At 37.4% G+C, this 15,333-nt stretch overlaps 1 protein-coding gene across 1 annotated transcript in view; it reads left to right on the top strand.

Moving 5' to 3' along the window:
* The window catches only part of RYR3 (ryanodine receptor 3), a 607,531-nt gene that overhangs the window by 112,903 nt on the left and 479,295 nt on the right, over positions 1–15,333 (top strand). Inside the window, 1 exon segment of the mRNA XM_030559417.1 lies at positions 1,132–1,239. Coding sequence (XP_030415277.1) covers positions 1,132–1,239 — 108 coding nt within the window.

A 15,333-nucleotide genomic window follows, 5' to 3' on the forward strand; every position in this document is an offset into this window, starting at 1 on the left:
GTGTGTTCTCTTTCTCCCCCCCCCACCTTTTTATGGAGGTGGTGTGTCATCCACTGGATCTTTATTCAGTCCCACTCAGACATCATGCAGAGATTAAAGAGACCCAGAACGTGGTGGTTGGGGTGAATGGAAAACTGTGGCTTCTTTGAGAGGTGTGGCTGACTCTGCAACTTATAGGGACACTACCTGGGGATCAGTACATCTTTTATAAGACACTATTCCCTGGTGGAGGCATTTAGATCTTATACCCATTTTGGCAGAACCAACTTAAAATCACTGGGCAGACTCTAAGTACCTGCTTCCAACACATCAGGTCACTGTTTGAGAGTCACCAGGAATGTAATATATCTGGGCAATCACTTGAAGAAATAACAGTTACTTTCCTTACAGTAATTGTGGTTCTTTGAGATGTGTTGTTCGTATGTATTCCGTGACCTGCCTCCACTCTATATGCCCTTGGATGGGCAGGTGTGAAGACATTCAGAGCACAGGTATGGCCCCCATGGACACTGCTGACCAAAACATTCCTATAATGAGTTTATGGGACATGTTTTCCATTGTTGGTACACATGTGGAAAACACATATTGAAGACCTACTGTTACTGTAGAGTAAATAACTGCTCTTTCCTGTTGTAGATTTAGTGGATTGAAAATATTTCCACTCTTTTATATTGAATGTAAGAATTATAATTCAATAACTACAGAACTTTTGATGCTACAGTTAAGATTTTTCTTATAATGTGAAGTACATTTAAGGGCTGAAATATCAAATTATGATTACAGATCTTTCCTTTTAGTTTTCTGTTGATTTATCATGACTAAATATTTTAATAACTGAGAAAAAAGTATCCTGCAGATACACTCTTCTGCTTTTGGGCCTGATGACCCCTTATTTTAACAGTAGCACTGTGCTCTAAATAAAAAAGAACAATTAATTGCAGCGAGAAAATCTTCTGAAGGAGGTAATACAATTTTTTATACAAAAACTTGTGTTCTTAGAAAACAAACATACTTTCACCTTAAAATGGATGGTTTTTATTTTGTGTGTATGTATGCACATACATGCTTTACATTTGTTTGAGCTCACTAGCTATGTCATTCTTGTCCTTTATCTTGTTCTTGCTTTTGCAGTATGTGCCTCCAGATCTTTGCATCTGTAATTTTGTGCTGGAGCAGTCTCTTTCTGTCAGAGCCCTACAGGAAATGCTGGCCAACACAGGGGAAAATGCCAGTGAAGGGGTAAGTAAATTATTTTTATTTTGGCATCAAAAAGGATACCAGGCATCCAACTTTGAACTGTTTCTCTTTTTTTTTATCCCAATTAAGTACCTTTAGAACAGAGAGTGCCTCAGAATGTGGTAGCAGGAACTTACGTATTCCTTTTATTTAGTGTTGTCATTGCTCCATCACCCTTATGATGCAGACAGTTTTTCATACTGAGAAGCTAGGTGCATTTAATGTACTTAGTAGATGAAAGAAAATAGAACCATGCTCTTCTAAGGCCAGTTTCTGTATCGCTAGTTCAAAATTGGCTGCTGATCAATGCAAAAGTGCACCATTGGGATGAGCCTAGCTTCTGCCAGCCAAAGCAGTATGAGTTTCATAAAGTTGCTTTGAAATTTAGGTCATCAGCATGGTAGCACTGTAAACCTATCAGCAGTCATAAATCAAAATAAGAGTGTATAATCTTTAAAGTTAACTGTTAGCTTCTTAAATTCATCTATCAACCAAGTAAAGTGACATAATTTATTCTAGACTTCAAATGTTAATATACTTTTTGTAGTTTTATGTCTATAGCTAAAGAGTTGTTTCTCAGTGAGTTTGTTTTAGTTATGGTGAGAAAACATGAATTCTCCTGTGGAAATGTTTCATTACAGATTATTTTTATGTGTTTCTGCATCTCTAAATGTATTAAAACACAAAATAATATTTAATAATGTTGATAGTGTGGTGTAAATGCACATATGAAAGAGATTTGAAAAATAAAAGCTGCAAGTTCTGTTGTGCTTACATGTTGCATCACTGGTGGAACGTTAGACCACTGTAATACCAGGGCACAAGAATGAGCTAAAGAGGATGTTCATACTGAAGGAACTTCCAGATGTCAGACTAATAAATGTACTTTAGAAATGTATTCTCTTGCTCTATTTACTACTGAAAAAGCTATTTGAGTTTAAAAACTGTGATTTGCTCTTTCACAGTCTATCTTTTTCTCCTTTTGTGATATGGAAGTGAAGTGATAATACTGAATTTGTGGCATCATAATCCTTTCTTAGGCAATAGAAGTGTAGAAGTGATAGTGTGAGTAAAAACTGGCGTGAAACTGAAGCCCATATCCCAATTACTCTGAATTTTGGTGATGTGTATGCTGATCTGAACTTTACTGCTGGCTACTTTCTTTACCATGGAACAAAGCTAAGCCCTGCGTCTGAACTTCCTGTTATGAAAGTTCAGATCCAAATCCCGCCTTCACAGCTCTGAACCATTCCTAATACTAAACACGTACAATCATTGTCAAGGTATTAAAAACCCTAAAGGGTCAAGTTCCATATAATATGATATTAAGGTTACAGCTTAGGGTCCTTTTTAAAATAAACAAAAGTTCGTCTCTAATCTCCACCTAGAATTTTTAGTCACACTTATGGGTTCTAGGAACTTAAAATTAAAATTCCTGGTCACCCTTACTTTCATCAATCACATAGAATCATGGCTACCTGGTAACATTCATTCTCCTTAATGTATTGGGAGAAAGGACAAATATTTAATTAATTAATACAGTGGAGTTAAATAGAAACTCTAAAATGTGCCTGTGTTGCAGCAGAGTCTGTATGATGGGCTGCCATATTGGGAGCCACAAAACTCTTACCTCAGCCTCACTGTCAACTCCAGTTCAGCCCTGGTAGTAGTCAAACAGGCAAATGGGCTCCTCTTGGCTTGTACTGAGCATTATTTGCTGTGGACTACTTTGGGTCACTGAGGTTGGCTATAGACTGCTTTGCTTTGCTGATGTAGACTATAGGCCCTGCTGCCCAGCCAGATCATCACCAGGCTGCTGATGTCTGCTGTGATGGGATGCTTGAATCAGTTTCCCAGTCTAGCTTTCAACCTCTCTCACTGGCGTGGGAGCCCAGAGCAAAGGAAGACTGAATCTCTACTCTCAATTTAATTGCTTTGGGCTCAGTGCCCCATCTGAGCCAACCAAGAAACTCAAAATGATACTGCTCTGTTATACTTTGCATAACTACATGGCAAGCACTTTATATGTATCAAATTAACCTGTGCGCAGCTAGATGACAATTCGATTTTCCTCTTTTCTGTTGAAGGGGAACCTGAAGACTCCTGTTTTCTGAAAGCCTCATAGCGCTGGGGCTTACACATATAATTTTGATTTCACTGCCAAATCAGGCAGAAGGAAAAGTGGACCTGTGCAGGAGAAAACTATATGTTTTTCAGATTAACACAATATGAGCATATGTGTATGGGAATAAAAAAATTAATTTGGGGTAATATCCTGTTTGTACAAATGCTGAATTATTCCAAATTTACTTCAAAATGAAAACCTCCTGTGACTCAGTTTTTCATGCTTTTATAGACTTAATACAGTTTAAATGTACTTGTAGTGCTTTCTTCTTCTTTTTCTTGGGATAATCCTGGAAAATAAAGGAGGTTGATGGGGGAGGGTAGACTGTAATGGCTCCTTTAGGAGATAGAACAATTGAGTGTTTGACACAGTAGAGGATAATTGTTCCTTTTAATATTTTCACAGTTTATTTGGAAATTTGAATGTACACTTTTTCAAAAATGTGTATTTTTATACTAAAAATGGTAATAACTAAGAATAAAATATTAGAAATGTAATTTTCTCTTTTGAATTATAAATTGGCTTTTATACTGTGGTTTGTTCATTGTCTGGGTATACCACAAGAAGAACAGGAGACTTGTTAATTTGTTATGGATTTTAATCAAGCCGCAAATTTATTATATGCCTGTCTACCCGACAGATTAAGTGTACAGTGCAGGCAAATCCGTGCTTATTCAAATCAGTTCTCTGGGGCTTTCACCAGCCCTCCTTTGTTTCCATCCGGGTCCTTCAGCCAACCCATGGCTTGAACCTTACCATCCACCAGCCTCGTAAGAGGCTTAAGGAGGGCTATGAGAATGGGGCGGGGGGGGAGTTGGCTCCCTACTGTACCGGTCATGGGAGTTCCTGAAACCCTCCACTGTTTTTTGTTTCTTTATCCAGTACCTCCTTTTAAGTCCTTTACCAGCCATTTATCTGGTCACTGGCTGCCCTCCCTATGGAGTACCTGCATTGAACATCCACCCAATATTACAAAATAAGTTGCGACATATGGCCTACCACCTTTTCTATTTACCAGAAAAGGTCCATCCTCACACCCGCTGTGAGGAAGGCGAAAAAAACACACTCCACCGAAGCCAATTATGGTGGTGTGGAGAAAAATTCCTTCCCAGCCCCCCTTTAAAAGGGGCAGCTAGTGTAATGCCCACAGCAGATCCAAACTCAGCCTGCCATTCGCCTCCACTTGCTGGCTACTAGGGGAAGGAGGGTGGGTGCTGGCTTCCTCGCTGCTTTCACATAGAGATTTGTCCCACTCAGGTTTCCTGCCTTTATGTACATTTCTGGGGGCACTGAGGGGGTGAGTCATTGCTGCAAAGTTGACCATCGAGCAGTTTTTGCAGCAGTTTCTTACCTTCTTCCTCTCCCCCTCCCCCTTCCCCTTTCCCCAACCACAAAGCACAGCTGTCCTCCTTTGGGTAAGCCTACACAAATTCTGCCCCACATTTAGTTGTGGTGCAGTCATTGTCCTGCAACAACTGACCATTTGAAAACAGATTTTAATTTGATCCATTTGTAAAGTGGATGCATCAAAGTACTACATAAGTATTGAATATGTTACAATGATTCGTATTTCTCCCAATAAAATGAATGTGTAACTCTAACTATGATTAGCTATAATGTAATTGTGTACTGAAGTTTCCAATCTATAGTCAAGAGGCCATATTCTCTTTTCTAATAGGATAAATGTTTCCAAGCACTGTGTGAGTAACAGAACCACTGTAGTCTGTTCCATAAGGACCCATCCCAGTGCTCACTAACTCAATGGGAGTTTTCCTCTTTCTTTCAGTGTGTGTGTTGGACCAGACCTTAAATACATTTTTAGGTCATTTTATTAAGTTTCCTATCTATGAAGTCACTGCAATGTTTCAGCAGATTTGCATATATTAAAATGTTCACATTAAAGTGCCATAGCCATGGTTCAAAATTAATAATAGGGTTGGTTGGAAATTTAAAACAGCTTCCAAAAATGCCACGTTAACATCATTGCACATTAACAAAATAAACATTTTTGTTTTAGATAACAAGCATTTTTTCCATTTGCAAGCAATGCAAAGGAAAAAAAAAGAACACTGACACCTAAAATAAATCAGAAGCATCAGAGATATGGAAGAAATAACCAAAAATATTATTTCATTTATAAAGATATATTTTTGAGTATAGACCTTGCGTGACATTTTCATTCCAGAGCAAATGAGTTCAGTTAAAATATTCCCCAATTAAAATTTTATATAGTTTCAAAGAAAATATTAACATGTTTTAAAAAGTTATTCGGTTTCTGCAGATGCTTCTGAAACTTGCTCCTTTGCAGAGGGTCAGCACAAGGCCTGTGTTCCACCACTTTGGTGCCACTTACAGGTACTTAACTTAGTGCTGTCCCTTAGCATGATGGTGAGTTTCACTTTGACCTCCAATTGACTTCAGTTGAATTTTGATATAATGTCCAGAGTGCTTTTAGCATTAAGTCTTTTTCAACAAAGTTTTATTTTAGGGGAATAAAGGGTATTTTGGGAGTCACAAAGACACAAACAAAAATTTAAAACTGGTAAATTTTGGCATTCCTGTGATTTGAACAAACTTTTAGACCCTCAAATTCACTTTCTTACAAATTGGTTCTCTTTGCAGGTGCTAAAAGTGTTCCTGTTCTTTTATAAAAAAATAAAATAAACAATTTTTAAATACAATTCATAATCCAAATGTCTTGGTCAACAGTCAGGACATATTAATAATAATATTTTTTAAAAGTCAGTATCCGATCTTCAAGCCTGTTCTTGCATCCTTTATGTGTGGAACTCACAGTAACTTTACTGGGGCATATATATACAGAGGGCTTGGAGAATCAGTAATATATATGTAAGCACATTATTTTTCATGCTGTTCTATTAGTGCAAAATACTCCAGTTCATATGTGTATATGATGGACGTGTGTGTGTGTGAAGACCTAAATTATGTATATACACACATACATATAGAATATATATGATTATGTGATATGAAGTGTTGTGACTCATCAGAATAAGTTTGGGATGGCTGGATTCGTTACTCATGAAGATGTGACTATGTTATTCAGGTCAACCAAAAGGAGTGCCAATAAAGTATTTGCACCATAATAAGCCAATATGTATTGTACCTATGTCACATATTTGACAGAAATACTATTTTAGAAGGGTTTTAGAGATTTTAACTTTTTATATTGGGACTATTTTTGATATCTCTCCACCTGTAAAAACAAGCTGCTTTAGTACCACAAATTCGACTGTGCATTGCTCAGAGGAAGAAAAAAAGTAACTTTAATTGTTTTCAGTTAGTTAATCATTTACAGTAGTGTAAACTCACACACACACACACACACACACACACACTCTTTCAAAAATCTCATTTTCTTTCCAATCCAAAACAAAAATAACCGTGGAAATGTTTTTTGAAATGGAATTGTTTTCTGACCATCCCTGTTTTTTTTTACCTGCAAAGAGAAACATCTTTTAAATAAAATGAATGTTATAGCCTAAAAGTTTTTTACAAAGATTCTATAAAGGTAGCTGACTGGATTGATTCTGTAAAAATTTGAGGAGGAAATATACTTATTTGCTGAGATTTTGTAGGCTTCATTTCAATGTACTGGTGGAGTTATCAAGCTGTGGAAAGTGGACAGACTTCTTTATATAATGGGAAGGCTTTTATTATGTTAAAAAGGAGATAGAACTATATGTGTCTGGAGATATTTTTATGCAAATATATCTGAATTAGGATTTGTGTATATATGTACAAGACATTTTGTGTCTATATATGTACAAGACATTTTGTAAGTATATTCATGTCTCTCTATCTAATCATCAGAGCCCCATAATTAAGTTGGGGTTCAGCTTTCTACTTAAAGCAGTGATTCATTCACTGTGTTTTGTATGAAGAATATAGTGTATTCTTCCCTAAATAAGACACAATCTGTGGGGCAGATCGTTAGCTAGAACAAATTGTCATATATAGGAGGTGTTGCCTTATATATTAAAAATGTACACACTTGGACTGAGGTGGAGATGGACATAGGAGACGGAAGTGTGGAGAGTCTCTGGGTTAGGCTAAAAGGGGTAAAAAACACAGGTGATGTCATGCTGGGAGTCTACTACAGGCCACCTAATCAGGTGGAAGAGGTGGATGAGGCTTTTTTCAAACGACTAACAAAATCATCCAAAGCCCAAGATTTGGTGGTGATGGGGGACTTCAACTATCCAGATATATGTTGGGAAAATAACACCGCGGGGCACAGACTATCGAATAAATTCCTGGACTGCATTGCAGACAACTTTTTATTTCAGAAAGTTGAAAAAGCTACTAGGGGGGAAGCTGTTCTAGACTTGATTTTAACAAATAGGGAGGAACTTGTTGAGAATTTGAAAGTAGAAGGAAGCTTGGGTGAAAGTGATCATGAAATCATAGAATTTGCAATTCTAAGGAAAGGTAGAAGGGAGTACAGCAGAATAGAGACAATGGATTTCAGGAAGGCGGATTTTGTTAAGCTCAGAGAGCTGATAGGCAAGGTCCCATGGGAATTAAGACTGAGGGGAAAAACAACTGAGGAAAGTTGGCAGTTTTTCAAAGGGACACTATTAAGGGCCCAAAAGCAAGTTATTCCGATAGTTAGGAAAGATAGAAAATGTGGCAAAAGACCACCTTGGCTTACCCTTGAGATCTTGCGTGACCTACAAAATAAAAAGGCGTCATATAAAAAATGGAAACTAGGTCAGATCACGAAGGATGAATATAGGCAAATGACACAGGAATGCAGAGGCAAGATTAGAAGAGCAAAGGCACAAAAGGAGCTCAAACTAGCTATGGGAATAAAGGGAAACAAGAAGACTTTTTATCAATACATTAGAAGCAAGAGGAAGACTAAGGACAGGGTAGGCCCACTGCTCAATGAGGAGGGGGAAACAGTAACGGGAGACTTGGAAATGGCAGAGATGCTTAATGACTTCTTTGTTTCGGTCTTCACCGAGAAGTCTGAAGGAATGTCTAGTATAGTGAATGCTTACGGGAAGAGGGTAGGTTTAGAAGAGAAAATAAGGAAAGAGCAAGTAAAAAATCACTTAGAAAAGTTAGATGCCTGCAAGTCACCAGGGCCTGATGAAATGCATCCTAGAATACTCAAGGAGTTAGTAGAAGAGGTATCTTGGCCTCTAGCTATTATCTTTGGGAAATCATGGGAGACGGGGGAGATTCCAGAAGACTGGAAGGGGGCAAATATATTTCCCATCTATAAAAAGGGAAATAAAAACAACCCAGGAAACTACAGACCAGTTAGCTTAACTTCTGTGCCAGGGAAGATAATGGAGCAGGTAATCAAAGAAATCATCTGCAAACACTTGGAAGGTGGTAAGGTGATAGGGAATAGCCAGCATGGATTTGTAAAGAACAAATCGTGTCAAACTAATCTGATAGCGTTCTTTGATAGGATAACGAGCCTTGTGGATAAGGGAGAAGCGGTGGATGTGATATACCTAGACTTTAGTAAGGCATTTGATACAGTCTCGCATGATATTCTTATAGATAAACTAGGAAAGTACAATTTAGATGGGGCTACTATACGGTGGGTGCATAACTGGCTGGATAACCGTACTCAGAGAGTAGTTGTTAATGGCTCCCAATCCTGCTGGAAAGGTATAACAAGTGGGGTTCTGCAGGGGTCTGTTTTGGGACCAGTTCTGTTCAATATCTTCATCAACGATTTAGATGTTGGCATAGAAAGTATGCTTATTAAGTTTGCGGACGATACCAAACTGGGAGGGATTGCAACTGCTTTGGAGGACAGGGTCAAAATTCAAAATGATCTGGACAAATTGGAGAAATGGTCTGAGGTAAACCGGATGAAGTTCAATAAAGATAAATGCAAAGTGCTCCACCTAGGAAGGAACAGTCAGTTTCACACATACAGAATGGGAAGAGACTGTCTAGGAAGGAGTATGGCAGAAAGAGATCTAGGGGTCATAGTAGACCACAAGCTCAATATGAGTCAACAGTGTGATACTGTTGCAAAAAAAGCAAACATGATTCTGGGATGCATTAACCGGTGTGTTGTAAACAAGACACGAGAAGTCATTCTTCCGCTTTACTCTGCGCTGGTTAGGCCTCAACTGGAGTATTGTGTCCAGTTCTGGGCACCGCATTTCAAGAAAGATGTGGAGAAATTGGAAAGGGTCCAGAGAAGAGCAACAAGAATGATTAAAGGTCTTGAGAACATGACCTATGAAGGAAGGCTGAAGGAATTGGGTTTGTTTAGTTTGGAAAAGAGAAGACTGAGAGGGGACATGATAGCAGTTTTCAGGTATCTAAAAGGGTGTCATCAGGAGGAGGGAGAAAACTTGTTCACCTTAGCCTCTAAGGATAGAACAAGAAGCAATGGGCTTAAACTGCAGCAAGGGAGATTTAGGTTGGACATTAGGAAAAAGTTCCTAACTGTCAGGGTAGTTAAACACGGGAATAGATTGCCTAGGGAAGTTGTGGAATCTCCATCTCTGGAGATATTTAAGAGTAGGTTAGATAAATGTCTATTAGGGATGGTCTAGACAGTATTTGGTCCTGCCATGAGGGCAGGGGACTGGACTCGATGACCTCTTGAGGTCCCTTCCAGTCCTAGAGTCTATGAGTCATAGGTCCATTGAAATTAGTGGAGCTATGATAGATCCCTTATCTGGTGTAAACTATCCTTGAGAGTCAAGATTGATTTTTCAAGTAAATATGTTAAAGCAGTTTCACTTACAATGAATTAGAAATCAGCCCTTTACAAAAGTTTACTTTTTGAGCCTTATGATTTTTTGGGCTCCACTAGAAAATTAATAACTGTGTTTAGAGATTGGAAAATTGAGTGACTTGTAGTATTTTTTTCAGCATCTGTAGAGTAGTTCAACTTTTAAAAACTATTATTGTACTAAGTTTTCATTTATTGATATTCATCATAACTGTTTCTTTTTCTGTTATATTGTTTACTGCCAATTTTTAAAACATCAAATGGATACTCCAAAAGCTAAGTATTGTTTTAAAAAAAAGGTTTCTAGCCTGTATGGTTATAGAGAAAATCTGTAAAATATGAATCAAATGTTGTATTCACTGGCTAGTAATGCAAAATTATGTATTCATTTGTTATCTGTGGCTCTTGCCAAATGGTTTTCATGTAAGTGACCAGCTGACTCAGGAGTATTGTCCCTATGTCTACTGGGCACATTTAAGGATATGCTGTTCTGTGCACAAGAAACTCTTGGTTGGAAATCCTTTCTCAAGCTGAAGACCGTGGGTAATTCATACACATTTTATATTGGTTAAGGTTCCTGCACACATCACATTAGGACAGCAACCTCAAAGGCCATCTAAGTTAAGCCATCTAACAGTACATATCCTTTACTCTTCCAGCCATGAACTGACACCTTACCACTAGCCTACATCACCTTATCACCAATGACCAACACAAACAATGCACCATCATCTTATCTCTGTTGCAGTAAGGATGTCAGCCTTCCATAAGGCCCTCTTCAAGACTTGAATGAGTATGATATTCTGGAATTCTGCAGAATGGGTGGAGGGATAGGGACAGACTCGTCTGTTTGTGGTGATGAGTATGGAGGAGTTGTAAGAAGGCTGACATCTCTTCTTAGGCAGATGTAAGGTTGTAGTACATTGTCTATGGTTTATGGTGGTTGAACTAGTTGTGAGGTCTCTCTCTCTGGGTGGAGGTGTAGAAGGTGTGCACTGTTAGATGGTTTAACTTTTCCTTGCTTTTGAGGGTTGGGATCAGGAACATTGTGTGTACTCTAACTATAGCTCTTATACAATATAGTATTTATTGTGTGCATGTGTGTGGGCAGGTGTGTTTGCAACAACACAAATAATGTAAATTTAAAATATAGTTTTTGATTAGTACTCAAAGGTTTATATTTAAAACTAGATTCAGAACAAGCAAGACCTGGGTCTATTGATTATCACAACGGTTTTGCTATAGCATTCATGAACACAATCAAATTAATTACTGTCTTTGTGAGAAAGTATATGTGACACAATAAGAGCATGAAAGAATCAGTTTTTGTTCAAGCTAATAAAACAAAAGTAGTAAAATATGTTTACTAATCTGTTCCATTGTCTGTCTGTCTTTCTCTCTCTTTTTTTTTAAATGGTAAAAGCAAGGGTAGCTAATTTTTTTCCTGACCATTTTCTTTGGCTGAATTCATCCTTATAAATGTTATGATGTAACACTACTGCAATACCATTGCAGTGATTTACAGCTTCTTGCAGCTCATTTTATACTGTAGCATGCAGCTTACTAGCCAGTTTGCTGATGGTATCAGTACTGTGTCAGTAGAGAATGAATGCTGAATGTTATATCATTGTTTATTTGGGTCAATTTAAAAACGCCTGACAATGGTAGATCCAACCTTTAGGTCAGCAATATGTTTATATTGTATTTAAAAAATACAAACAAAACATTTGAACACGTCCACTACAAAATATACACAACTAAATTTTCATTTATTATTTTGTTTTTCACTTTGCTAGCCTAGTGACCTCTCCGAATGGGTATGTTCTTCCTTTCTTCATTTAATATATATATATAGTTTGCATGTATCTGACTTCAGTTGCACTTTTAATAAATTAGACCTTTCACTTGTAAGTGATCAGAACAGTTTCATTCTTTGTGCCTATTGTTTCTTGTGGTTTTAGATGGGGCCCACACACCTCCAAGCTAACGATCAATCAGTCAGTTAAAATATTGGTCTCAGCCAAGCTCAATTATTTGTCCCTTAAAATAATAATTTTAAAATTTTAAATAGAAAACCTCTGAAATCTTAGAAATTTCTGAAGATCTTTGATCTGAGGGTTCAGAAATTAATCATCAAACTTTCAAACAATTGTATTAAAATCTAAGGGAAGCATGCAGCCTCTCTTAACCCAAGTTACTTAGAAGTCCTATACAGCTTAAAATGCTATTATGCAGTTACAGTTTTGCAGTAACATATAACTGTGGAGTGCATCATAATGAAAAAAGCTAGTGAAAAAATTACCTATTTTCTGTGGGTTCAATTCTGCACCTTATTTAAAATAAATAGTATACTGCATTACTTATAGCCCCATCAAATCAATTGGATAACGTTCGGAGCATGGTGTCACTCAACAAAGCAAGACGGGCAGAATCAGGCCTTACATGCCAAATCTGTGGCACTGCATCTTTGGAAATATGATAGTGAAGAATGCTAATTCATCACACTGTTTAAGAAAAATCCCAAAACTTTAAAGTCAAGCTAGCTTTTTACATTTTGCGATCTCATGAGTAAAGGCATTTTCAAGTGAAAGAACATATAACATTTAATCTACTTACTAATATTTCTCTCTCTTGTTCTCTACCACCTACTTTTCTGAAAATAAAACTTCTGTTTCTGTAGAATTGTCTTTTAAGGATGAATTATTTAGTCTTTTTTTAAATTCTAAATATGCTTGCTATGCAGTCTGAGTATTGTTTTGCAACAAGAATAACCACTGCTTTCCTCCCTATAGTCTATAAACACTTGAATTTTTCTTGTGTTTTAGTGGATATACAGAAGCAGTAGTTGATTGTAATGATAGCGTTTGCCTTCAAGAAAAGAAACTTATTAACTGTAAGGTGATTAAAACGATACTTTGAAATACTGCATTAACATACATAACTGTATTCAAGAGCCTGCAGTAGCCTATGATTTTAAATGTCTGAATAGAAAAAGCATTTTGTTTTCAAGCATTTTGAGATTGCAATTAGCTACCAAAATCCATTGTCACCAAAAATATTGAAATTCAAAAATCTATTTTATATAGATTTTTGCCTCCATTAGCATGTCTATTTGAGTTTTATTTTTTCATGATTTTAGTATTCATGAAAATCGTTGTTTGAAGAGTTTAGCCAGTCTTTAAAAATTGAACTGTTTGCTCTATTTGGTTATGAATTGAAGACATGGATCATTTGTGCAATGCTTGTGAGTGATGGTTACTTGAGGTGAATGTGGCCAAACGTACTGCATCTGTTACAGTAAGAAGGATTCAAACCAGTTTCACAGTGTGGATTAGAAAGCTGAATTTATTCCATTTGCAGTTTTTATCCAGATGAAGCGATGGAGTCAAGTAACACTAACATGTTTTAAATCCACCCTCGCCCCCACCGACGATTCTATTGAATGTAACAAATCTATATTTTTATTTTTTCATAAGCTATGTTGCTTCTCTGCTATATAAATAGTGAAGTGTATAGGATTGTGATGGCAGAGCTGGCTTAAAAACAAACTAGACTTGGTGTGCTCATGGCTAGACATTATCCTTTTGAAATATGGTAGTACGTGCCTAGGCATTTCATCTAATAGATAAAATCTGTAAGTCTAATATTTGATTTTAATATAACCCCATTACTTTTCTGCTCATAGTGTCTTAATTTTCAAACAAAACTTGATACACAATTGATGTTGTAAGGATGACTTCAACAGTTTTGTGTAGAATAGTAAAGATACGATTTGTGATTTAAGTTGGAATGTATTCTGTATTATTAGTGGTGATTTATTGAAATATGACTGATGCTATGATTGTGGGCCTAATTCAGGAAATCACCACAGTGAATTGTCCCACTGAAGACAGTGGGACTACTCGTGAGCAAAGATATTCAGGTCTGGCCCAATGTTTGGAGTATGCGTTTCTCATAGAACTGGAAGGGACCCTGAAAGGTCATTGACTCCAGCCCCTGGCCTTCACTAGCAGTACCAAGTACTGATTTTGTCCCAGATCCCTGTTGAAGACAGGCACACATGAAATTTGTTTCTGTCATTATTAGCATTGACCTCAGAATTTTCAATGTGCTGTTTCTGAAGCAAGCGAACATTACTAAAATGAACTTCTCCTAATGTACGGAAGTTCTCCTAAAAGCCATTATTTTTAAAAATGGTTTCAATACTGCATTGCAGATGTAAGCTAGTTCTTTTGTGTAGTAGAGTGGTGTCCAATCCATGACCTTCATGGGCTCTCTTAAGGAAAATGTTTCTTGAGTCATACCATGCCACTGTCAAATGAAAGTGTATGAACAAAGTTGGTAACTACCACTATCTCAACTGCCTGTCATGGCCTGCAGCTTCAGGAGCAGCTCTGATGTGATCCTGGAGCAGTCTGAGTACGTGTTCTCCCCATGTGTTGCTTCTTATGGAAAGGAGAAGAGTAGATCTGGTTGCTCCATTGCCTGATTATCTGCCATTCTGTGGGAGCTCCTGGGAGAGCAGGATAGGAGCTCAACTGCCTTTGCTTGACCAGAGTGGAGTTTCTAGCAAAAGACAGCACTGATTTTGCCCTAGCTCAAGTTAGAACATTTTGGGCATGGTTCTGACTTGCACCATCTAGCAGCAGTTCCCCAGAGAGCCATACACCCACCGAGAATAACTAGAACACTCTGAGCCTGCAGAGCTCATGCATAGGAATTCCTGTGTCCCAGCTTGGAATACTTCCAGCAGGGGATTAGTAGATTCTTTTTTCATTCTTTTCTCCACTGGAGTGGCATAAAGTGAACAAAATAGGAGAGAGAATTTGTCCCTAAATATTGATTGTTGTCTCCTGACCTCCTTAAAATAATGTTTGGCCTTGGACTGAAAAGTTTGAATACCTACTGAACTATTATTACTTTGAACTATTGTATTTTTTCCCTGATTTCCAGTTATTTGGAATAACATTTGAAGTATATATTCCAACCATTCAAATGTTGTAACTCGGGTAAATATTTAATCCCTCCCTAGCTTTATTTTATTTAACTCCTCTTAGATACTTAGCAGTCAGGGAATTTTTTCAAACCTGGCCTCTGAATTTGCATGGAAACATTTTCAGGTTTGGAGTTTTGAGTTTAGAAGCTTATTTTTATGACTATGAACAGTATTTGTGCAAATCCAAGTCTGGAGGGCTCACAATATTTCTTGCTTCAAACTGCATGCCCCCAAAAT

This window comes from Gopherus evgoodei, chromosome 4 (genome assembly GCF_007399415.2).
Source record: "Gopherus evgoodei ecotype Sinaloan lineage chromosome 4, rGopEvg1_v1.p, whole genome shotgun sequence".
NCBI classification, from domain to species: domain Eukaryota; kingdom Metazoa; phylum Chordata; order Testudines; family Testudinidae; genus Gopherus; species Gopherus evgoodei.